This window comes from Trichoplusia ni, chromosome 6, assembly GCF_003590095.1.
Source record: "Trichoplusia ni isolate ovarian cell line Hi5 chromosome 6, tn1, whole genome shotgun sequence".
NCBI classification, from domain to species: domain Eukaryota; kingdom Metazoa; phylum Arthropoda; class Insecta; order Lepidoptera; family Noctuidae; genus Trichoplusia; species Trichoplusia ni.
In genome coordinates, this window is record NC_039483.1 from 3852649 (window position 1) to 3878906 (window position 26258).

Here is a 26258-nt window from a genome sequence, read left to right on the forward strand (position 1 = left end):
AATGATCGTACTCATCACACAAATATTTGTTCTGGGTGGCAATCGAGACCACCAGTATAGCAGTCAGAGCCACTAACCACAAGACCAAAAGCCAGCCTGAATAGCCAATACCGAAAGTATGCCAACACTGTGAAGGCGTAGGTGTCACCCACATAATAAATATATATGTTATAAATATAATTTATCGAGACTTTTAACTTACTGGTGGGGTCTGTAGCGGGACCAGAAGCGTAAGATCCTCCCGTGCCAGGCAGAGAACACAACGGCGGAGCGAAACCAGCGTCGCAGTGACATTGACCTGTTAACAATTTAAATCAGTTTTATATAGATGGCTAAAATGAAAGAAGAGAAGGATCAACATTTGTTTTTGGGTAGAGTATATTGAATATGTTGAGTAGAGCAAGACAACCACTGCTCTCAATAAGATAAAAATCAGAATAAATATAAAAATGTTGAAATGGGACTACATATTTGTATTATTTGACAAGAATTAACACCAGATAAAAAAAACCGCTTAGAAACTAAGCGTTGTTTAAAAAAGTTAAAAATGTTCTACGCGGGGATCGAACCTGCGCCACATCATGCTCAGTGGGTTTTGCGAAGTGACCACTCGGCTATCACTTTTACATATCACGTTTTAAGCTACCTATTGAGTGTAACAAGGCCGTGTATAATATAATACATACCCAATGAGTTACAGACGCCGTGGCCGGAGCAGTTGGACGGACAGACGGACGAGTCCAGAGTCGATATTCTGTCTCTGACGGCGGCCACTGATTCACAGCGTTGGTTTAGACACATCTAGAGACAACATACGAAGTTTATTTTATAGCGATGATGACTCAAAGTATTTTAATATTTTTTAGAAAATATATGATAAAATCCTAATAGACACTTAAATATATGTCATTATTTAAAAGTCAATGTGAGCTTAACGAGTTTAATTACGTGACACATGAAGTTAAGTTAACATAACATTAAAATAACAGATATAATAAATAAAAGCCATGTATAATGTCTGTACTGGTGAGTGGCCACATTATCTTAATAAACCGCAAAAGTAATTTGACTATGACTTTCATCAACTTACCATCCCTTCCCCGCATTGCGCACCGTCGGGCACCAAACCCGGGTCCACGTCGCCGAGACCCAAGTCTATAATAGCTGTTCGGCAAGGTATTATCGTACCTGAAACAACATAAAACATAAATTAAACTTAGTGTAAACAAATTCATTTAATTACCGATCTTAAGCTTATGGCATAAGATATATTTATCATTATTTACCACAAACTCCATTGTTTAACAAGATTGTTAGTTATAATTTTATGTATTTAATTTAATTTCTTTTCATCAAGAACTTAGCGTATCATCTCGCATGATGGACTATGAGCATTACGTACACGACTTAAGGTATATTTACTTATAATGCCGTCATGAAATTAGGCTGAAGAGTTGAGGTAGTTCTTCTATTACTTATCGATTGTCGAAAATGGACCTTTAGCAGAAGGATTTAAGGTATAAATTTGCACAATTCATCTAGAATTTTTTACGTCTCCTCGTTTTTTGAAATATAGACTTTGTGTAGATAGAACAAGGTACAATTACCATTATTATTGATGAAGACAGCGGACAGCAGCGCTACGGACTCCATGCCGAACTCGAGCCTCTCGTTGAGATGGCGACACTGCAGCATGCCGCACATAGCGTCACGTGACGAACACGGAATGTAACGCTGGTTGAGGCGGTCGTAGCCGCAGTTGCCACTCCTAGGGGGGAAAAAAGTGGATAAGTGAAGGTATTTATATGCACAAGATTATAGATTCATCTGTAGTCTAAACTAATATCAAAGTAATATCACTTTTTAACATTGCGATTTTTTACACACAAATTTACTTGAAATTTCGTAAAACATATCTGGATACTAAAATGGGATCTGAATCTTTCATTTTCAAGTATGCAAACGCGATTATAAAGTCTGTCCAAAGATATATGTATAGTGTTTGCGATTATTCGTTTTATCGTTTATCCGCAGTCACATTTTAAAACCTGTTTTTCGGCAGAGGAGTTACAACTCTACATTAAAGAGAGAAGAAAAATGGATGACAAAATAAAATGGTGTTGGATTTTGTTGAAGAACGTTGATAAAATCCACGCACATATTTTATATAACTTCGATAGAGGTATTTAGTATGATCTGTAAATAAATAAGTGTTATTGTGTATTGACTGACTTGTTCCCCTTGACGTTGGTGCTGGTGTAGCACTTGGTGTGCGAGCTCTCGCCCGTCGTGCCCCACAGCAGGCGACACTGGTCCGAGTGCGAGCGGCACGACCCACGCACGCAGTACGCCTTCTATACGACACAATATTTCGAAGATGAATAGAGAAAAATCCTACTAAAATTATAAACTATTGTATGTATATATGGATGTTTGTTTCTCTTACGCGTAAAAACCACTAGACGAATTTAAACGAAACTTGGTACACAGATAGTTTCTACCCCGATTTTATGCTTCACATAAATACTTATCGTACGCGGGGATCGAACCCGCAACACGATATATATTGTCGTGAGAATCATGATGGCATAAAGCGATTTGGGCCACAGCGAATAAATTACACTTAGATTGGCGACGCTCTATAATGTAGGGTATAAATAAAAAAGACATTATACTCTAGTATGTCCGGGCGTATATTAACAAACTAACTCTACTGACATAAAAAAGTTCCAACATAATGCTACAACGAAATATTTCCCTATGGTTACCTCGGCGCCTCTCCCGCAGGGCGTGGTGTCCATCTTGAACACGTCGTCGGGACAGAACTCGGAGTGGCCCGTGCAGTACTCGGGCAGGTCGCACTCCTTGTCAGCTGATCTGCATACGGTGCCCGCTGATTTAGGGCGACACGTCTGTGGAATAATGTTTCAGTTTAGATGTGTGTATGATGTTTAAGTAAGTATAAGGCAAAATAAGAGGTGGTTGTCTGGGAGCAAGATGGGTTGTGTGGTTATGGTTATACTTAAGGACTCGGGTCGAGTCTGGATGGGGCTGGCATAGGACCGTAAAAACTGCAAGAAAGGGAAGGTAAGCACAGCACAGCAATGGGAGGACAAAGGATGATGATGATGATGATGATGACTGTGATGATGATTTGTGATCTGACAACCAGTCTGAGTACGGGATACTGTGTTGCCCATGCGGAGACGTTGTGCGGCGGTTCAGGTTTATTCAGGATGTGTCTGCCACTACTAAATGGACAATCGCGTCTTGTGAAACACTGGTATTCATAGCTTATAGCTGCATCCGGTTGGAAGCCGACCCCAACATAGTTGGCAGACGTTGCGAGGAGCCGGTGTTACCTGCAGGTCGCAGCACATGCCGGCCCCGCAGGTGGCGTTGCTCCGCAGCATGCAGGTGGCGGGGTCGCAGCAGGCGCGGCAGCTGGCCCCCGACCCCACCGCGCTGCTGCCGCAGTCGCACTGCTCGCCCGGCTCCACGAAGCCGTTGCCGCAGGTTGGCGACTCGAATAGGCGCTTCGGTTTGTTTCTGATGAGAAAGTATCAAAATATTTAGCGATTTAGATGTGGAAAGCCAATTAAGAACTTTAGGTAAAGGCATTGCACTGGATATATATTTCTTTTTTACTTAGCTTTTTCCACTGCAGGGCAAAGGCTTCTTTAGATCCATCTACTCTGTCCTGTCTATTGCTATTTAAATCATTTTTATGGTATGCAACCAAATAGGCAGTGTACAAAATGTAACTGGAGTCAAATATTTTTTAACCCCGTTGGTACCTGCCGTAACCGTAATTTTTAAACATTAATTTGTAATTTTTAAAGCTCTGCCCGTTTTACGATTTTTCCTTTACCTACCGTTTCATAGTAAGTGATAATAACTTTATAATTCATTTATTCGAAAACTTACTGTCTTGCAGCCCAACCTTCATACCACAAGGCTACTTCTGAAATGCAAAGTACAACAACTCACCTCAAACAATAATCCATTCCCCTTTCAAACGCCAACGCCAAGGAATTCAAACTGCATGAGGACCAGTGCGTCGGCGTGACGGATGTGCTTGACGGACTCATGATGCACTTCTGATCGGGACACTCGCACAGTTCGTCCGTATCGTGCTCCATTCCAAAGTTGTGTCCCATCTCGTGAGCTATAGTCGTGGCCACTAAACCAATGACCTCGGAGTGATTCGTTGACACTCCGCCGGAAAACTCGTAAGTACAAATCGGACCCTTTAAAGCTTTGCCCACGACACCGTCGTTGAATTTTTGGCGGCTGGAAATTAATGTTTTTGTTTACTACAGAAATAGTAGACAGAAAGAAAAAAGAATATATTACAAGAAAACCTAAAACTTGTTGGTATGGTTTAAATCCTTCGCAATATACATACTGAATTAGATAATTTCTGTTTCGTTTCATTAGCATGTTGATAAGATTCGAAAAGAAATACGTTGTTTTCATGAAACTACAAGATTTCATTCTTAGCAGGTAGTGTCAAATAATTTATTTGGGTACCTTCCACTTTATCTCTAAGTACTTTATCCAATTAACAAGTAAACATCGTTAACACATACAAAAGTCATAAAACTAATACATTACTCACGTAAGCAGCTGAGCATTATCATTGGGCATGTCTCGCACGAGCTCGACCTTCCGGTACCCTAGGAAGTTGTTGAGGGTCCTATCACCGTTCTCCTCTAATGATATCTCATCTCGCTCTGTCCATACGACCACGCCCACTAATGCTATGAAGATGTTTAAAGGGGAGTATACCTGGAAATGGATTAAATTAAATGTTTTTTTTTTATGACATTGGTGTAAGTAGGTGTTGTAAAGTATGTATATTGTTTTATGTCAGATTTTTGTATGCTTTTCCTCATTGGGTATCATTAAAACTAAAACGATTCCTCGCTCACGATGACAACTCGTTGGCCAACAGCAATGCACTTTACGAACATTATAATAAAGTCCATTTTTCAGTGCCATTACTAACTGTTTTTAAATTGAATTTACAAAAAAAAATATACTCGCTAGTTTTGTTCGGGCCTGTCTATTTAATATAATAACAATAATAATCTCTATTTATTAAAAAAAAAATAGATCGTACTACATTTTACACTTTTCACACAATAGTATGACATTTCTAAACGTAATCTATTCTATTTAAATTTTAATTGTTCCTCACCGAATTAATAATATTAGCGACGTCCTTCATCTGGCGGTACACGGTCTCGATGTTCTCGCCATTGGCCTTGTACTCTCGGTTGTCGGCAACCAGCACCAGTTCCACATATCTCGACAGTTTGTTCGCGTTGTATGGACCTCGGACTTGAGTGTCTTCTGTTGACCTCTTGTACTAAATGTGGGAATAAGTTTGGGTTAATTTAATGTAAAAGGAATTAAGAATTATTCATCGGCCTAGCCTTTTCTCAACTATGTTGGGGTCGGCTTTCAGTCCAACCGGATTTAGCTAAGTACCAGTGTTTTACAAGGAGCGACTGCCTATCTGACTTCCTCAACCCAGTTACCTGAGCAACACGGTACCCCTTGGTTAGACTGGTTGTCAGAATTTCGAGCTTCAGACTACCTGTAACGACTGTCAAAAATGTATGAATAACAGCCGGGACCCACAATTTAACGTGCCTGCCGAAACACAGAGGAACTCGTTATAACAAAGATAGTCACCCATCTTTGGATCAATCGCATCATGCGTAGCTTAACCCGTGATCGACTCACTTATGCAGTTGCAGCTTATCTCAAAGTTAAGTTTATCTCAAAACTTATGTCGTTTATTATGTTGTGTGTATCGCTAGAAACTTCTGAAAAGTTTTTTTACTATCTAGCTCACTGTGGCCCACATGAACAAGCGCACGTGGCAACGTTTAGATCAAGATCGTTGAAGGTTTAAGGGAGACTAAATGCTTGCGAAAAATCATAATAATATAACCTAATCAATGGTAAATTATATTTTAAAATATTTAATTGGCAGTATGTTTTCCAGCTCTTATAATTAAATATTAAATCTAATTAAAATTAATTATAATATTGGAAAGATAGATGTAGGTAATTAAGTATTTATACATATAAATTATAATTTGTTAGCTAACTTTTCCTTCCTGTTAATAACACTTGTTACGGACGATGATTTAGTTTCAATTAAAACTGACCTACGTATGCCTTTATTTTATATTTTTTACTTCTAACAAAAACAGGGCAAGTATGTGCAATTTGGACTTAAATTTATGTATTTTTTTTAAACTACCAATCCCGCTCTAATGTATTTAATTCTTGTGTCGCAGGAGGTTCTATTTAGGCATTTGGATATTTTTAAATATCCGAGTTAATCACTAAACAAACATATTTTTGTAAACATACCCGGCTAATTCGACTTTTGTGCAAGTCCTTTTCGGCGTGGTACTTCTGGAAGAGCTGTGGGTCGTAATTCGAGTTGTTTGTAACACCACCATTGTACCCGCAGTGGCCCACCGTGTTCAGATCAGAGTGGTCGTAGACGTAGTGCTGTGACTGGATTCCAGGACCTGAGGAACCAAATAAAAATTAATAGATTCAAGAAATCTAAATAATATGTACCCACGTTTTTAAATCTCACTCCATTCAAATTTTATCGAAATCGGAGCAGCTGTTTTTATAGTTGTCAATTGCATTGTTATTGTTTTTGAAGCTACCTTGAAAATTTCAATCTGCTAGCTTAACGGGAAGCGCCTCAAAAATCCAACCGGAACGATAAACATACAAACAAGAGTGAATAAAAACGTGGGATAAAAATACTCGCCTGTTAATGTCCCACTACTGGGAAAGGCTTCTTTCCAAATAGAAAAGGATTGAGATATAAGGATATCAATATTTGAAATCCAAGTTATCTGGAGGCTTTTTTCAAATTAATTTTGAACATAAAATGAGTCATCAGCAGGTACCACTTTAAATAATGATTTCCATAAACCCAAAAAAAAACCCGTGGCATTTTAAAGAAACTGACCATTGATTCAGTTTTTGTAAAAAAAAAACTAAATAAAAAGTCCGGTTATTCGTTTTTGGGATACAATATGATGAAGATTGATTTTTAAGAGGCTGTCTAGTTTATATTTAAGCATTTATTCCTAAGAATCCTTTAGAAAACCATAAAAGCAACAATTTTACTACCTGGAAACCAAGTTGAACTCATCATAACTCATCTTCACAGAAAAAAAACAATACTTATACACAATATTAAGCCGATCTAGACTTTTCGGATTGCCGTTCAATAGTTACGAGGTTGAGGTAACTTTAAGCATGTTCCCACGTTATTTTTTTTATATCCCCCATAATAGCTCAGTACTATTGCAATAACTTTCATGAGGCGGATTCAGCAGTTCAGTTCAAAAATTCCAAAGTCATCAAATAAGTCTCTAGAAGAATTCTAAAACCTGGCTAAAAACGAAAAGAAAAGTTTTTTTTACTGAGACATGCATACCACAACCCTATTGACCACTTATTTTAATAAAACCCTTACTCGACTTGATAATAAGATCCAAATTCCTTTACCTTCAGCTGGTTCGATGTATCTCATCTTTTGTCCATCGAAGACGATTCCCCGTACGCCGTGACACGTGGAGACAGCCACCCAGGACCCAGGTCTGTCTCGCACTGAGCCCGAGTACTGGCATAAGTCTATGTCCTGGAAGTAACAAAACTAGGTGTCAGAGACTAGTAGGTAAAATGGGCAGTAGAAGGTTGGAAATTCGACTGCTGCATACGTTTCACAATATAACTGGTATTTTAAATATGAGCAGAATCTGTTCACATCTTGTGGTACATCGTACGTTTAACACTCTTTGATAATATTTACCTCTTTCTTAGGTTTATGTAAGACAGTTTTTCCGTTCTTCTGATACCTAAGTACATGGTTATCTGTGATAAGGTCGTGGTTCAGTCGGAGGTCCAGGACGTACTCCTGACCGTCAATAGGGACTCTTACTGTGACCTCTTGATGATGTGCACCGCTCTGTAAGAAAAATATTTTTGATTAAGGCTAGAGGGAAGGATTAAAATATGTTTTTTGGGAACAGAAAGAATGTATAGGCTTTGTCTGTGTTTTGTCCTGTGTTTCTGTCTTTGTCCGACTCGGTTTCGACGTGTCTTTTAAGGGTTTACGCGAAATTATCGTTTTCGAAAAACAGCACTATTGTACAATCTTTTGAGGCGTGTTTGAGCCTTGTGAGACAATTAAATATCGATGGCAATTAGAACCCCAAGAATAACCACAGGTTTCTCAAATACGGCAACGTTTTTGCCACGATAAAGTCTTCATTTTCAACCCAAACTTGCCTGAGCTGTGCCTGATAAATTTAGCAAAAAAAAGAACAAATAGAACTAGCAGACGTGAGGTCAAATCACAGACCACACGCATCTTGACAACCACGAGATTAATGCGAAAGGCGTCCGTGCCAGATACAGTAATTGAGTCTAACTGTTCAAAATGTTTCAACCACAGCCCAACCACTAGGAAAATATAAGTCACCATAATAATGCCATATCATTATGAGCAAGTAATTGCAAAGTGACCGTTAGAAATAAGTTATTTCTGTTTCACCACTTGAGGTCACTGGCTGAGACTTCCGTTCTAAAATTCTAGAAAATTATTTTTTATTCATAAAGTAGAAGAGGTAGTACAAAGCTGGTTAGTTACGGTAATGCATTTGACATTGAATTTTCAACTTGTATGGTTGTGCAGAATTACGTAAATAGAAAAAATCTATATGTTGAGCTGTATTAGGACATGTTTCCATCCGCGTTCTAGATCAATAGTGGAGTTACTTTTACAGCGTTAAATATCAATGACACGTGGGAATTACTTATGAGTCGACATATAAAGAAAATATAAACAATTAAGATCAATTAATTAAGAATAGAATTAATTATAAAACTTGAAATACTACAAAACCATTGAATAAGATTGATTACGAATTAAGATTTAATAGAGGACATATGTGAACATAGAATCGCCTTTAGAAAAAAAATGAAAGTTAAGATTTCATGACTTATGTTGATTTAATTGTAATATTGTGTCGAACTAAAATGAAGGAATATTACAATCATCTTTCCTATGAATGTCCCATGCACTTTGATGATCGAAATTCATAGGAATATAAATATAAACTGAATGCTATCAGAATCTGGTTCAGCATCGGGAAGACTGTAATTTTTCTTCGTCGTTACTTTGATCTACTAGATTATCATCAGTGGTAGGACTGACCTCGTCTCTCGTCGTATGTATTTCTCTTTTCGTTCTGCCATGATGCACGATTGGTGTGACTATACTGTGCTTGTTGAAGTCTGTGGCAGGTGGTTCTGAAACAAAAAGAATATTCTGTTAATAAAGAATCCAATGGAGGTAGATGCTTAGGTATTATAGAATCTTTAGGAGAAAGATATTGATGATAATCCCAGCCTAGAAAATATGTAGCAGTATAGGGCAAAAGTCTTTTATTTTATGAAGAAGGATAGAAGCTTGCTGACTGCGTATTAGCCAGATTCCAGGTTCTCTCAATATTTCCCTGCACTGTATAGAATAATATTCTAGAATAAAGTGAAGACGAATGATAGGACAACTATAAGGCAGGCTTTGAGAATACTACACACAGATCGAGGAAGCTAAATAGCATTACAAGTTTCAAAGGATAAAATAAAAAAAAGGATATTACTAGTCGCGTGCAAACTGGAGCAATTCTAAATACCTATTACAATTTAGTACGCCTAGTTCGCCAGTTCGTTGTTATAAAAGAGGAAATAATTGTCGCATCAGGTCAAAGTTCGATATTCACAGTTAGCAGCTATACAACCCCATTATTCCAGTAAAGTCAACCATGAAACGTTCACCGTTACTCAATTCATGCTAAGATCCATTAACCTTTAAAACAGAGGACGTGACGAAATCAATTTCTGATGGGTTAAGGTTTTAAACCTACTTAGAATGATTTACTTCTAAATTAACAGTTATTTAAATTTTTGTTACTGTTTAAAAGAAGGCAGTTTCCGCTTTAGAATTGGTAGAAGCTGCTAGTATCAAAATGCAAAACTATTATTTTCAGATAAATTATAAACAGTCACCTCCTAAAAATTGTTACAGCAAAGTTAAAACTTTCAGTAGTCATACTTTCAACAGTATAAGATTAACTAACATTTGATTTTGACCTAGCTTTTCTTATAAAAAAAAACTAAATCGAACAGATCCTTAAGTAACTTTTCGCATCTTTACAGTATTTAATCTAAGTCCCTACTAGTCCCTTGTAATCCTGAAACTATGAACAGCTGAACAAATCTTGGCTTCCAGCCTTTTATTAATTGCTTTTTGTACCTTGGCACCGTTTTAAATCCAACCTAGCCTGTTAGGCGTCCTATACATATGGGAACGCAGGAAGGTGAGATGGCAGATAACATAAACATGGTGAGACAGGAAATACATTCACATCGCCAATAAAATGAATCATTAGAAGAATTTCAATTTGCATACACTGCCGTTATAGCTCCTTTGTTTTCAGTTGTGGAACGACAGTGCGAAGCACATGATCCGAACTTGTGTGTTTAGGGTTCCGCAGCCGAAGGCCCTATTTTCGGAAAGGAAACCATCAAATACCTCTTTCCACTCTTGGATGAGCGAAAAGAAGTGTCTGACTTCTACTGAAGAAATCCCACTCATGTTCCTTCCTTTGCCCTTCGTGTATCGGGGCAACGGTAACCCTTCAGACAATTCGCCTCCCCGGAAGGCATCGGCTCTAATAGGCTCCACAGAGCTTGGTGATCTCTTGGTGATACGAGACCCTATTGCTAAGATAACGCTGTCCGTCATAGTAAGTTTCATTAACATGTTTTTCTGTTGCCGCAATAACAACAAATTAAAAAAATGATTTTTAATACATGGGAAAAAATATGTTCCCTTTCTGCTTCTTATAGTTAATGATGCTTTTTTTCGCAACTCCGAGTCGCACTTGGTCAGTTTTTTTATTCAATATCCTCAACTATTACTCAAAGTAACATCAGTGGTATGATGTTTTTAACATAGCTTGATGAATGGGTCGTGTTGGTGACAGGATGGCACTAAATAGATCACAATAGATGTAGTTGGAAGAATTTTGGATGGGCCTAAACATCACAGACCTAGGCTGGAAAAAGATTAGGTATCCAACCAGGTGTTCAGAATTCAAAACATTGTAGTATGTAGAGTTACAAAGTTTATCCTTACAATATCTAGTAGTCTTTATGAGATGAAAGGTTTTAAACCGATAGCGTCACAAACAGTTATAATGCTTTCCATGTCCGAAGGTTCAACTAGACGGGATACGGGAAACTATCCCGAAAAACACTCGTGAGCAAAAGTCTAAAAAAATTTAACATATTTACCTAATCATAATCGTCTTATGTTCGGATCGGCTTCCAGTCTTATCGGATGCACCAACTAATCAACCCAGTAGCCTGGATAACACGTCATCCCTTAGTAAGACTAGCCATAACGACTGTCAAAGCAGTATCAACTGTATCTACTGTATCAACTTTTGCATCTTTACGTACCTACGACACACTATGACCTATGACAACTGTCATTGCCCTCACAGCTCTATTACTGACTAGGACTAGATCCATTCAGTTATCGCTGTCTGCTTCCTTTGTGTACCTATGTATATTTCAAACGACCATTCAGCCATTTGTCGTCCTACACTTGTTGCCGGCCTAGAATGCTCAGTTCGGTTTTGTCCTGTACATCGCTCCAATTACTAATTCATGAATTGCGTGCGTAGTTCCAGCCACATTGAAGTATAACTAAACATCAGTTTTGTTGGAAAATGATTACGTAAAATTTAGTTTCGAATACAAAAACAAATTTGCGCGTATGGAAATATGATATCCGTACAAATATAACAATAGACGGTAAACCCTTTAGAGGTAAAATGACGCAATAACAAAAAAAAGTTTTATTATTGATTGTTTTTGTAACTAATTAATTAATATAAATTCTTAACCTTTTACGAATAAATTACGAATAACAACAAACAGGAAAATTAAGAAAAAATTCCCGTCAATAAACACTCGTCATTGTCCATTTAAATTGCAACGTTCGTTCCAATAAAAGACGGCGACAGGTTTCCTCGTCAAGTGTATGATGTGCGCACGCGCAGATCTCGTTGACCAATCATGTGACGGTCAAAAGTGTAGCTAGGTTAGATCAACGACCTATGTTCGTTATTGTGTCAGATATGGTTTAACTAGCGTCTAGGTTTATATTATCTTATTCATACGTAGTTATGTTCAGACAAAAACAGACATATGTTTATCCAGATGGCGTTGTTCAATGTATGTAAAGAATATCATTACTAAGACATTTTATTGACAAATGATTTTATTCGAATTTGGTAAATAACATCGCGGCGTCTTAAAAAAATAAGTCATTGAAACCAGCCTAAGCAAAGGACGAAAGCCCCACGAACCACGATTTTATCAGATATTCTGTTCCTAGTATATCCCAAAAAACAATGGATTTAAAAAAAAGCTTTGTGGTTATCAAGTTCATAACTTACTTCACATTAAGTGGTCCAGCGAAACTAAAAGCAATGTTATTATAGCTACAGAAAGGTGGTAGCGCTATACACGGCGTAGAGCGGCTTTTCTCTTCCACACCAACAATATTATAAAGATACGTCAAACAAATCATTAAACTTTAAAACAACAGTAAACGTTGATTAGCCGGTGCTAATGTACAACGTGTTGTTAAACAAAGCTTATTTCATGCACGTTAAAGTGTAATTTGCTATGCTATACAGCTGCTAACCTTATTATAATTGACTGGACTAACGAAGATCTTTCAAATAGGATTGGTACTAATTTCCACACATATCCTACCTTTAGAAGTTAAATGGAGATGTTGATCAGGATTTTAAACATCAAGTTATCTTATATCTTGACGCTAAACGAATACAATTATTATGGTTTTTGCACATGGAGGCAAGTCATGAAGTAATTTTTAGTTTTACAGAGTACAGACGAACCTTGAGGAAAAGACATTCGCACTTCTTTTTAACCGAATCTTTTATGTGAGAAAACCACCACCGGTCAAATGCTAGACGGACTTGGGATTTTCAGGATACAACAAATAATGAAATCGGTATATTTTTTGTTGTTATACCGGCAGAAATACATCTTGTGTGTAAATTTCAACATTCTAGTTATCAGGTTTCAGACAAAAGGACAGACGTCGGAACCTCAGTTTTAAGGTTTTAGTTACGGAACTTCAAAATATAGTCTTCAGTTCATTGAAGCAGAAATACTGTTAAGACACAGCGTCAAAATAATTAACAGCTTTATAACTTGCAAGTATTTAGCGCTTGCTAATAAGATCAAGACTATTCAAGAGTACAGAGAACCTCACTAGTGTACAAGCGAAAATAAACCTTATACCTTTGCAATAAAGGCTATGAAAATAATTAATTCGTGGTAGACTGTACAGAAGTAATTAGACCGGACGTTATACAGCCGCCAAAACAAAACTAAATCGACTTGGACACATTAATGAGTGACTAACAAGACATGAACTGTTTCTCAAATTGAAACTATTCGCTTGTGGTATTGTTAAAACAATGATTGACCTTCAAATCATTACTGACCGCTGTGTTCGACCATCTGAACATCATACAATTGTTTATATAGAAAAACATTACCTGTAACAGTTAAGTATGTCTGTGTGTATCATTCTAATTCTGCAGTCTAGGTTACAAGAGAACGTTGAAATGTTAATTGGCATGGGACAGCTGTTTCTGTAGATTTTTGCAGATAATGTTCAAGTTTTAGGCGTAATAGTAAGAAGAGGATTTATTTCCTAAGTTTTGAATGTCACAAAAAAGAAAAGGATGTTCGGCAAGCGCGATCAGGGCATCGAACTTTTATTCAGGTGAATTCCAAAAATTATTGGAAACCAGATTGACAATATAAGCTAGTTTGAAACAAGGAGTCTACAAGTTTTGTTTCTACAAAGTCTGCGCACGGGCAAGCAACATACATAATATATTAAAAAAAACATTGAGAACGTTTGTACTTATTTTTTCACCATTTAAATGTAACATTGCCAGTTGTCACATTTAATTAAGACTTAGCGTACACCCTAAACGGATGAATACCACACGCATCGCGGCCACCAGTTTTGGGCTGGCCCAGTTAATTTGCGCTATTTTTAGCAAATAGTATTGCATGCGAAATGTGTTAACAACATTGTTTTCTAGGCAATTGATGTCATTATTTTAATGTGAGTACCTATCGCTGCCAATGGGTATTGGTGTATTATAAGAAAAGACTCCCGTATGGGAATAATTTATCAACTTGAATTGTCGTCTATTGCGACTGTTTTGAACCGACTTTAAAAAGCAGTTTTTTTTCGTTAACTCAAAACCTCGAATTGGATTTTGATTATTTTTCTATTTTAAGTAAAATAAAACTTGTTGGTAAAATAGCTGTCATTTAATCCTTTGTTAAGTAAATGCGAAATGATTCTACTTCGTATTAAATACATAGGTCTAATTAAATGAGTTCTTGTTTAGAATCCAATTTCAAAAGAATCAGAGACATGCTTGCTCAGCCATTGACATAGGTAAAATTCTTCGAATTGAAAAATAAATGTTTTGCGATAAAAAGGGCTTAAAATAGCAGACACTAATTCCAATGAACAACTGCGACCAATTATCGCATAATAACTCTGGGAATCGAAGATCAATTTGCGGATGAACAAATATTAAATAATACAATTGAATCTGAAAACATTCACGTGTGAGTTTCAAACATCCGATGATGACGAATTGAGTCTTAGTGAAACAATTGTCTTTTTGTGATAGCCTAGACAGCCTTAACTCTTAGATAAATTAACTGATTTTTATTGATTTAATTTGGAATATATGATTCCACTTAAACGATTGTTTTTCTGACTACTGGTAACATAGGACACTTCTTCGGTTGCTTCAGGAGTCATCGGCATTTGATAACATTTGGTTTAACATTAAAATTGAACACAATTTTATACACAGAGTGTCTAGAGCCTGAAGAAGAAGAGAAAAGGTCTGTAATGTGAGGTCAATGTTTGTATGAAAGTTTTTTTGGAATAGCAAGAGGTAACAGTGGGACATTTATAGACTCGTCCTATATATATTATGAGTGGACAATAGGGGCGTATCTGTATAGGTGTATAGAAAGTAAATCATTGAAGTAGGACATAAACAAACGTTATCATAGTTGAAAGCAGTACGTGAGAGTACAAATGACATTAATAGAGAATTATGTTACAAATTAATATGTAAGATCTTATTTTCTACATTAATAACATTCAGTATTGAATCTGAACGATAAAATGTACCCAGAATAATGATATTGAATCTGAACGACACTAATCTTGCGCGGGCACTAGTTAGTAAATTAATAATTGTGATTTGTTGATTAAAAACGAACAACCAATTCCAGTGCCTGATATACGGTTTAAGAGATGATTTACTTAACTACGTTGTTAATCGATGACCTTTTACAAAAGTCTAGGGGTTCATACAGGACATAAGAAGTTACACAAGGTTTTGACAATTTAGCTACATACATACAATTTGTAACATGTATTCTGCGATCTCGAATCCAGTGCTCAAAGTATGTAAATTGAAACAAACGGGAATCGATTAACTTTGAATACAGATTTAATTCAATGATTTATACAGACAAGATAGATACCATAATACTTCCGAACATTTTACTTTAAAAAAAAGATTCGCATTAAACTGTGTACCTACTTAAATACCTTTAATTATAATGTAAGATGATCATGTAAAAGCATGCCAGGCCTAACATCACCTCTGTAATATCTTCTCTCTCTCTTCATTATTACGTTTGTAGAAAAGAGACGCCGCGTTACGAAGCGTATAGCGCCATCTCGCTTTATCGACAACGGGCTTACTTGGACAGATGATGGTAGACCCGCTGACATATTTAGCTTGAAGTTAATATCTTTTAATCTGTTTAAACGGAGATAGCTAAAGATTTATGTTCAACAGGATGTGAAACATTTATCTTTTACGGGACTTCTTAGATAAGATTTGGATGGCGAAACCTTCTAAGTTAATTTCCTCATTTTTTGAGCTTATCTTGAATTATTAACGAACTTTAGCCCTTAGGTGCCATGCCTTTAGAACTTTTTAGAACTAAGCTAAACGCAGACTGCTAAAAATCGTTCTGGAAACATCTACTAACCCTTTTACTTTCTTTCTTCATGTTATTTACCTTTGTACACAATTCATTCAGGCGCTAATTTAATATTAAATAAGAATAGAGAAGCTTTGTATCTTTAGCATAATGAGCCCACATCTTTAACAAGTTAAACAACCCCTATCAAGATTGTATAATATATCATCCTAACACATTATTCATAAGATCTTTTAGTTTTAAAGCTAGGTTTTTAAATTGTTCTTTTGTGTACTAAAATATTTAAAACTTATTTTTATTAAACAGCTGTTTCCCCCCCCCCCCTACTAATCGAAGATGTCCCTCGGGGACATAAAACTATCTGTGTACCAAGGTTAGGCTAAGCCCGTTCAGTAGTTTTAGCAAGAAAGAAGAACAAACATCCATACATCAAAACATACAAACTTTCGCTTTTATACTATTAGCAGGGTATAAAACATTTTTTCGGAGAATAACCTCTTAGTTCATATTGAAGCAACTGAATAAAAATAATGTAACGTTTGCAAAACACGAACCTTTCTAATTTGATTAAGTTTTTTATTAAGTTCCACAAACTACAAACAAAGGCACTAGAACGACACTCCGTCCACATTATACCGACTCCGACTACAAAAAAGGAGAAGGTTATGAATTGTACTCCATACATTATTTTTACTTTAACAACTATCATTAAACGATCTCACAGTGGAGTCTATACTTAAGACGCCCCTCTACAATCTATATTTACTTCTAAAATGACAGTTCCGTTCTTCGAATACATAAAACGAATGAGTGTTGATCCGGTGCATTGAGTATTGACGTGTGGTCAGCAAAATAAGTCCAAGGACCCTTGGATTTACAAGGTTCTAGGGCCCCAATGCTGGTATTTACAATGGCAGATGAATGAATGGAAATTGGATTAATTTGTAATTATACGTATTCTCCGAAGCATTTTAACTTTCTATAGCTGCAATATTAGGAATTATTTTATAACATATTTTTAAGGACAAGAACATATAACTGACTTTAAATAAAAATTTACTTGTCCAAACTTGATTAAATTTTCGTGGGATCAAATTTTCAACAAAATCAGTTAATCCAATCCCAGCGTCTGAGAGAACAATCATAAAAAAAAACAGACGAATTGAGAAAGGCATTGTAGGCACTAGTAAAACTAGAACAAAAGTAGCTTAACACTAGAATGGTGCTAAATATTTACTAAACACTAATAAATATGACAATAAACCATTCGTTATTTTGGAAGTAAAATTGTCAATCGACTCACGTTGCTGACTGTACTCAATCAAAACAAATGTCAAGTTTATAGTAACCGAGTGGTATCGACATTTGGAAGAATGTTTAAACTATAAAGCAATTTGATACTTAATTGACTTGGGAAAAGAAAGATTGAGTAAGCTTGTCAAAAGATAGTTTTAATAAAATTGTATATTACTTTAGAGACATAACACAATTGTTTCTTGTATTTTTTTATTAAACCACTGTATTGATTTAGGTGAAACGTTCTTTTGATAAAATAGCAATTCCATTGCGTCTAATGCACGTATCAAGAGGCATTTTTCGGATATTTTATTCAATTGTTCCTGAATAATTCAAACAAATTGCTTCTTTGAGTTGATGTTTCTTTTTTTTAACACTACATACGTTCCCATATACAATGAATAGATATATCATTTCAAACTCACTTAAAACTGAGTAACCGAAAGCATACAAGGGTTTTACATTATAATGACATGCACCGACGCGTAACGTAACCCTCCAATCCAATGCACGTGACGCGAAACGCTATTGTCCCGTACTTTTGACAACCAGCCAACCTGAACAGTGAACACCCTGTATATCAAACACAGGTCAAGCGAAATGAAACCTTATTCAACGGATATAAAGGTTAAACTTAATGAATGAATAACTTTGTTAGGGTATCAGGTCAGTGACATGCGACTTTTAGATACACACTCGATAGTCAATCTATAAATAGAATGACATAGAAAAAAGATTAATGAACGCATTCTAATTATAAATGCAATTCGTTGCATGTTACCAAACTGTTTTGAATATTGTTCTGTAACTAGGTATAATTAAATTGGAATGTAGTCGTAATATTTTATTACGACTGCATTAATTGAATATGTTAATAAATTAAATAACATTACAATACAATATGCATATTTAAATGCACGTTCATAACCAAAACAACGTGCATTCAGCTATACGACATAACGGACGAATATTACACATCTTTAAAAACAAACAACTATCTATGTTTGGACTATTCGAATTTCGAATATCAACAGCGCACGTGATACTTTTTTTAATAACACACCACCAGCCAGTCTCTAAATAAAATATAAATATCAAATGCGTTCGCGCCTTTTTAAACTTTTTTTACGCGCGATGACGCACGGTCTGTGAACTTCCTCCCATTGTGAGAATATATCTGAAGTCAGTCGGAGCTTGGCCTAATACGGCTGTAAAAAGAAACAACCTATTAATGTCCTTCTGTATGCTACGCAGCTAAACTGGAATCGAGCTTTATTTGAAATACAAAGGGTATCTTAGAATTACGTCGAGGAAAAAAGTTGCCAGTGTTTTTTTTAATTACGTACCCGAATTGTAATGTTTGTGCAACTGAAATAATTATATTTATTTAGAGCTCTAGTATACGTGATGCAAATTGAAATTTAAAAGAATATAATTATTAACACAGATGTGAAAAATTGTAGGTAAGTGGAAAATTGTGGGTAAGCCTGTATTGAGAAATTGCAAACAGATATTTCTGTAAAATAATACAAAACCTTTTAACAACATAATACAAGGTTGCATTTAGATTCAGACACCAAGATTTGTATGTTTAAGAAATAGAAACTGCCTGAATATAATATTGATGATCATGCTTTACCATAGATGTATGGTAAAGTATGAATGTATACTACTATTTGCAAGGAGGTTTTACACATAGCGCAACCTGTCACCATTCTCAGGGTATTCGCAACAAACCTTTTTGCTTAATCACTAATGTATTACGGACAAGTGTTACCTCATATTACCATCTATAATTACTCTATGGATTGTGATTCGCACGCAACCTTTTAAAATTAGAATTATAATGGTAAGTGTATTGAGGTTAGTGCATATGAATATTAAAAATGTAACATTAAACGTAGAAAAGATGTGCTAATCGATTAATTTTGGGTAGTGAGATGTGTTGGTATATCATTATAAATGATACATAAATCTAACACATATAAGTAAAAAAAATACACATTAGTAAATTATTTAACTTTAATGTATCAAAAACATTGTTGATGATTGATGAAAATAAACTTTTTGGTATTAAAACATCGCGTTTTGCGATTATTAATTAAATCTAATTACGTACCAACCAGTGACTACGCTAAAATTAAAGTAAAATTGAAGCTCCTTGAAATGAGTTGTAATGTGTTATAGACCTTTTTAAAGTTTGCCAGTCAAAAGGGTTACAGATGATAAATATTGCAAAAATACAAAAACAATTTACGAAGTAGACGCTACCAGAGCGTAATATGAGTTCCGATTTTTTTTTAATTTTGATTCGTTTCTGAACGCATTTCTTTCTAAAATCGATAATCTTCTCATATTATACCTAATCATAAATAAATATCATTTGCAGTAAATATCATATTCAGACCTGTATTACAGCCCAGAGTCCAGTAATTTACGTAACACGAGAAAGTAAACTGGCTGTATAACTCGCCGACCTTGCCCACAATTAATAAGAAAAAAATTATAATGTGGTAATATCGCTCTGGACTATATTCCAGCTTGTTTTTACTACGTACGTGATTTCTTTTAAGTATTTTATAGAATAAACAGACCGATAAGCTGTTATGTTAATGAATTAAACTAGTTTTTTTTTTGTGGTGCCACTTCAGGTTTTAGCAATATCTCACTTATGCCGAGTAATTGACACTTGGCAATAATTACTTAATTAATCTGCGCTTTTGCAACAGACATTATTTTTCTTTTCTTTTCCTAATATTTATGATAAAACTACAATCAGTGCACCTATCAATTAAAATGACAGAATTATAAAAATAAATAATGCATGCCATCTTTTAGCGCGTTCCAAATTCAACTTCAGTTGTTTTTTTTTTTTGTTTTAAAATGTGTTACACCGGTTACACGTAACCAACACAAGGCCAGTTATACAAAAACAGGATTGTTGAAATCCGTTTCAACGTCAACGTATCCGAATGTAGTTAGTGCACCTGTCAAACAAACAAATGCAATTTTCGTTCGGATATCACGCCGCGTGTGTGACAACTGGGCGTGTTTAATCGATTCGCTATGCAAATACGACGCGTACGCTTCACGATTTCGTCAGATCGTGCCTTTTAAGTATTGTTTGAAAAAAAGGCTGTATAATTCAATGTCTTGGTCACGTTTAATATCGATGAGCATTTAAATTAATATTTTATATCACTATGAAATAGTTCATTTGTAAAATTGACTTGCACTTTTCTACTTTACTAGCTGTTGCCCGCGACTTCGCCCTCGTGGGTAGAAGATATAAGTTATGTTTTATACCTGCCCTGTTTTTTTCACATTTTCCATTGTATCTTCACTCCTATTAGTCGCAGCGTGATGGTTTATAGCCTAAAGCCTTCCTTGATGAATGGTCTATTCAACACAAAAATATTTTTTTCAATTTGGACCAGTACTTCCTAAGATTAGCGCGTTCAAACAAACAAACTCTTCAGCTTTATATATTAGTGTAGATTTTTACGTTCTTTAGTAGCCTAACTTGTGAAAGTCAAATATTGAATTAGTAATTTAAACTTCAGAGGTCAAAAAACCTCATTATTTATATAACAAACAAACTATTTTTACCAAAAGAGAAAATAATTAACTCAATAAAGTTTCCAACACGTAAGTAGGTACTTGAGTTAATTTAAAGTATAATGATATTCGTAGGTGAAACTTAGTTACATTTTAAACTAAATGAAAAGTGTCTCAAATAGAGATTATATTAGTATACAGTAAGTAAACTTTCTCTGGTTCTCTTATCGTGACTGCATCATAAGTTATAGCAGAGTGATAAAATAAGGAATTTGGTAATTGTAATTAAAATTACGATTTTATATCATAGAAGCGAGATCTTTAAAGACTACATACTGCAATGATGATTGCAATCAATATTGATAAATAGACAAATACATTTTTTTACTCCACAAAATAAAATCAGTTCGGTTCAGAGTTTAAATATTTCTCATACCAAATCGATTTATAATATTACACCTTAAAATTACAACTAAGGATGCGACCTATTCCTGATAAAAAATATGTTCGACCGTTCTTATTAAAATCTAATCTCTTCATGGTCAAACCTAATTGAAGTGAGCATATATGGTAGGATACAAAACACTGCTACAATTACCATGTTTGGAGAATATAATGGTTTGCACACTTTCCTCAGAATGTCTGTGTGAGCGGTCACAAGAACGTCACCTGTGACTTCAATAAAATCGTTTTGAACGAACCATTTTAGTTGTTCAGGGCGGCTAGCCCGAATTATAATAAGATTAACTTACTAAGATTATTACTTTTACATCACCTCAGCTTAATTCGAAACTCCGCTGAACTGAATTCGTTCACTGTATGTCGCTACATACGAGTACAGCATACGAACCAAGGTTTAAGAATTTCTCACACGTCACAATCGCCAGGTTGCCGCGGTGAGATGCTAATCATAGGTTTCTCCAAAAATAGGAAATGGAAACGCACTTCGGTGGTTATACACGATTTAGAGTCCTGAAAACATACCATGAAGCATACTCCAAGGCGAAGGAATTCCGTAGTGATTTCCACCAGGTAAAAGAAAAAACAGCAATGTAGAGAAAAATATATCTTGTACTAGCTGTTTAGCGCGGTTTCACCCGCGTGTTATTATTTTTTTGCCTCAATTTTTCTATATTTTCTCACCGTTTAAACTGGTACAAATTTTTCAAGACTAAAATTAGCCAAATCGGTTCAGCCATTCTCGATTTATAGCGAGACTAACAAACATCAATTCATTTTTATATATAAGAAGAAGAACAAGAATAAGGTATACTTGAAGGACGAAACAGAAAACTAGATGAGAAATGAATTCAATACTCATATTACATCTGCTTACAGTATGACACACAATCGGCTAGATCTCTCATTTCCGTTTAACCAATGATTCACATCTGACGGATATTAACGTTATTCAAAACAATACAAATCTGCTAATATTTGACGGCAATTAAACATGCAAATATGCGATTCCAGTAGTATATACAATGAGTAATATACTAGTTTGTTGTATCATCAAAAACCTAACGTAAAGCGCATATTGATATATCAGCATTCTATCAAACATAAACTTCATAATGGAGGGAGAAAATTGGCTAAAGCATTTGCAGATGTCACGTTTTTTCCGATCATTTTCCTTTACTTTAGGGTTATCTTTTACAACCAGACACTGGTCAACTGCGTGTTAAAACAAAAGATTTTCTGCTAATGCACTGTTTTCTGTGTTAAACTAGTATAAACAAATAAACGCAATGCAATTTTATTGACAGTTTAATGAATGAATGACTCAGTTTCCGCCATTGTTGTTTTTTACGCGGCAAAATGTGACGGAGGTGTTAGTCATAGAGTTTTAATCTAAAGAGGTGTCATATAATGATGGTCGACAATGCCTAAGTTATATATAATTTGGCACAATAGGCCTCTAAAATGGCGGTCAATGTCGGTATTTTATCAATTATTGTAATTTCTATTTCGTAATACCGTTTTTGTCCACAAGGTCAGCTGCTTTCGCGGTACGCTTTTATGTCTGTTTCGCTTATTTTTTTTTAAATATCATGCCAACGCTGTCGTTGCGCAGGCTTGATTCTTATCTAAACAATATCCAAATACAAGTCTAAATATATCAATAAGAATTAAAAAAATGTTGCTCATAGAAAGCGAGAGATCAATACTGGTTTTTCTTTTAAATAAAACCTGTCTCACACACACACAAAACTAGTATAATATTACCGAGCGGCATCTCTCTTCCATAACTGCAAGTGTAACTTAAGTGGTAAGTCGACACTACCACTAAAATCTTGAATTTTACGAGAAAAATAATCGAATTGTTGTTCCGACGGATAGATTTTGACGACCACCGTGGTCGAGTGGCGTACGCACCGGTTTCAAGGTGTCGCTAGCTCTGAGGTCCTGGGTTCGATCCCCGGTCGAGTCAATGTAAAAATTCACATTTCTACATTGTCTCGGGTCTGGGTGTTTGTGGTACTTTCGTTCGTATCTGAATTCCATAACACAAGTGCTTTAGCAACTTACTTTGGGTTCAGAACAATGTATGTGATGTTGTCCGCATTTATTTATTATTTATTTAGATTTTAAATAAATATCGGATACGGTTTTTTCTTTTACCGCGTAAAGATGTAAGAGGTCCGGAAAGTTAAAATTTTGTGTTACGTCACTTATCAGTTCCCCTTTTACCGATAAGTGACGTAACTAGCCCATTTCCATATCTTTCACCATCTTTGTCGATTTTAGAGAGCTATCTAACTGATATTTTTTTTCACATATCAGTAAACATCATTAGTGTCTCAACGAAATTTATCTAATTAATATTTTCCTCTGACCACTTAAAGTAATAATTTGATAAGCATTGACGTTGCGCTCCAGTTGATCGGAGCAGGTAAATTACAACCGGGATACAAGGAAGTGGCGTGATACACTTCGCGTTAATTAGAGTCAGCGTTAATTAAGTGCTCACAGATGTTATGAACACCTGTTAAGGACCATGGTATGAAGGAAATACATAACAGTGCGATAACAATGATTATACTTCGATATTATGTATACTAGACTTGATAATAAAAACCTTTCTAGTGCAGTAGCTGTACCAACAAACATTTTTCGCCATGGTGCAGAAAAAAAAAACAGGCGAATGAAAAATAGCTGTTGTCAGATTCTCAAACCTTTCCAGCCATTTCGGAGGCGTTTTGATATATTAAAATTAATTTATAAGTATTTCTCTTTACAATATTTTATTATGCTGCACACTGTTGACTGCCAATATCAACCACTTCTCCTACCGCGGGTCTGCTGGTAGAGATTTCTTTAGAAATAAGCAGCACCCTTGTACATCCTATTTTGTAATGTTGTGATTTTCTTTTATTTTTTGTGTGTACATAAATTATTAAATAAATAAATAAATATTAGTTTTAATATGGATACATTAGTATAGTACTGTATTTTTAAGTATATTCCTTTGAACAACTACATGAGTCATAAGAAACAAACAATAAATACATTACAAAGTATTACATATGTATACGATTTATCATTTTATACAGTGGCATTGTACGTGCGATACCAAAGGGTTATCATCAATACGTATTTATAATTAATGGGTACTTGTATAAAAATGTTTATAAAGAACAATTTGTATTTTGTGTTTAGTTAAAGTCGTGATAGTACGGGGTAATTATTGTTTACATACGATTATAATAATTTCCTTGTGTTATTGATCAACATTTTTTTTCTCAATGTGCTTTAGTTTCTGAGTTTTAATTATATTATTTGTAATAAGGAAACTTTTTACTATTTTTTTTTTACTTTGCTCTTGTTTACCCAATGTATTAATGACGAAAAGTAATTAAGTAATTTTTCTAGAAGAGTTTAAATTCGTTAAAAACAAAATGCAACATTGATGCACTAACAATTACTATGAATTCATGACCTACAAATATCTAGTCATCGATTCATCACAACACGAGTCAGGGATCGTAAACATTTTTTTACAAACCAAACAATCTACGAAGGCATTTGTTCGTGGAACAAGCTCATAATAGTAAGGTTGCTAAGCTGTAAATCGCATTATCTGGACAATCTAGACTAGGCCAACATAAGATAACCTAGTCCAACAAGCGTTTCCCTCGGCCCCGTTAAACAAATCCACCTGTCAACATTCGGTGCACGTTTCCGAGTCAAAGCAGAGGTGTCAAACATTTTTGCCTGAATAAAATTTAGTTAAATTCCTTGTTTTTTTTTGGTCGATTCCAAAATAAGAGTTTGACGGAATTTGACAATATTCCAACACTATTGAATCGGAATAGTGTTGGAATATTTATTTTTAGAACGAATGCACGTAAAACAGGTACGCAGTTTGTAGATCTAAGTAGCCTCTAGCTTCCAAGAAGAATGTTGCTATAATAAATATGGCAACGTATAAAAATGGTTTTGAATAAAGATTGAGAACCACTGCATAAATGAATCAATGGGGATCGCAGGATGTGTGTAGGCGCTTACAATCAGCGCGGTGCCGCGATGGCGTTTCGAAAGACAACTTATAATGAGGTCTACTATTTGCGAAATTAGTGCTTTAATGCGATTGTATCTTCACGCTCCGTTTCTACCGGATGGGCAGGACTATGAACAATGTGAGTAAGGTTATGTGAGTTTCCGTTGGAATCACAAAACTGCATCAGTAATTAAGGTTATTTTAAATTGTTCTGTTTGTGGTGTGAAATAATATAGACTATAAACTTTGCTTAAAAGTGAGTGCACTGTTTGCATGGCTTGGATATGTGAATTTCATTATCCCTCTTTAATTGTTGATGTCAGCATTTATGCTTTAAGGAAAAGACAAAGGAATCCTTGCTTCCCCTAAAGTGACACAAACTTTTAATTTGGAAAAGAACTTAAGAACTAAGAAATCACTTTAGAAAGATTTAAGAATCCAAATTTCAATTTCACAGAGAGCAGTCCTGTTGTTCTTATTCATATTCTTGTTTACTAATGATTTCTTAACACTTCATTTAAAACAATTGTGAAGGGTCTACTCAATCGTATTGAAAGTTAATAATGTGTCATGCGACTTGTAAAATCAAATTGTTTTGACATTTGTGCGATCTGTAAGACGAAGAAGGTCAAAAATATAAAACGAGAATATAAGCAGAAATATTATAAAACTT

The 26258-nt window shown here is 35.3% G+C and overlaps 1 protein-coding gene across 1 annotated transcript in view; it reads right to left on the minus strand.

Moving 5' to 3' along the window:
- The window catches only part of LOC113494728 (disintegrin and metalloproteinase domain-containing protein 12), a 63711-nt gene that overhangs the window by 8160 nt on the left and 29293 nt on the right, over positions 1-26258 (minus strand). The window contains 14 exon segments of the mRNA XM_026873165.1: positions 203-298; positions 687-801; positions 1091-1188; positions 1608-1768; positions 2233-2354; positions 2769-2912; positions 3363-3549; positions 3991-4293; positions 4622-4791; positions 5204-5374; positions 6394-6557; positions 7561-7693; positions 7865-8020; positions 9272-9366. Coding sequence (XP_026728966.1) covers positions 203-298; positions 687-801; positions 1091-1188; positions 1608-1768; positions 2233-2354; positions 2769-2912; positions 3363-3549; positions 3991-4293; positions 4622-4791; positions 5204-5374; positions 6394-6557; positions 7561-7693; positions 7865-8020; positions 9272-9366 — 2115 coding nt within the window.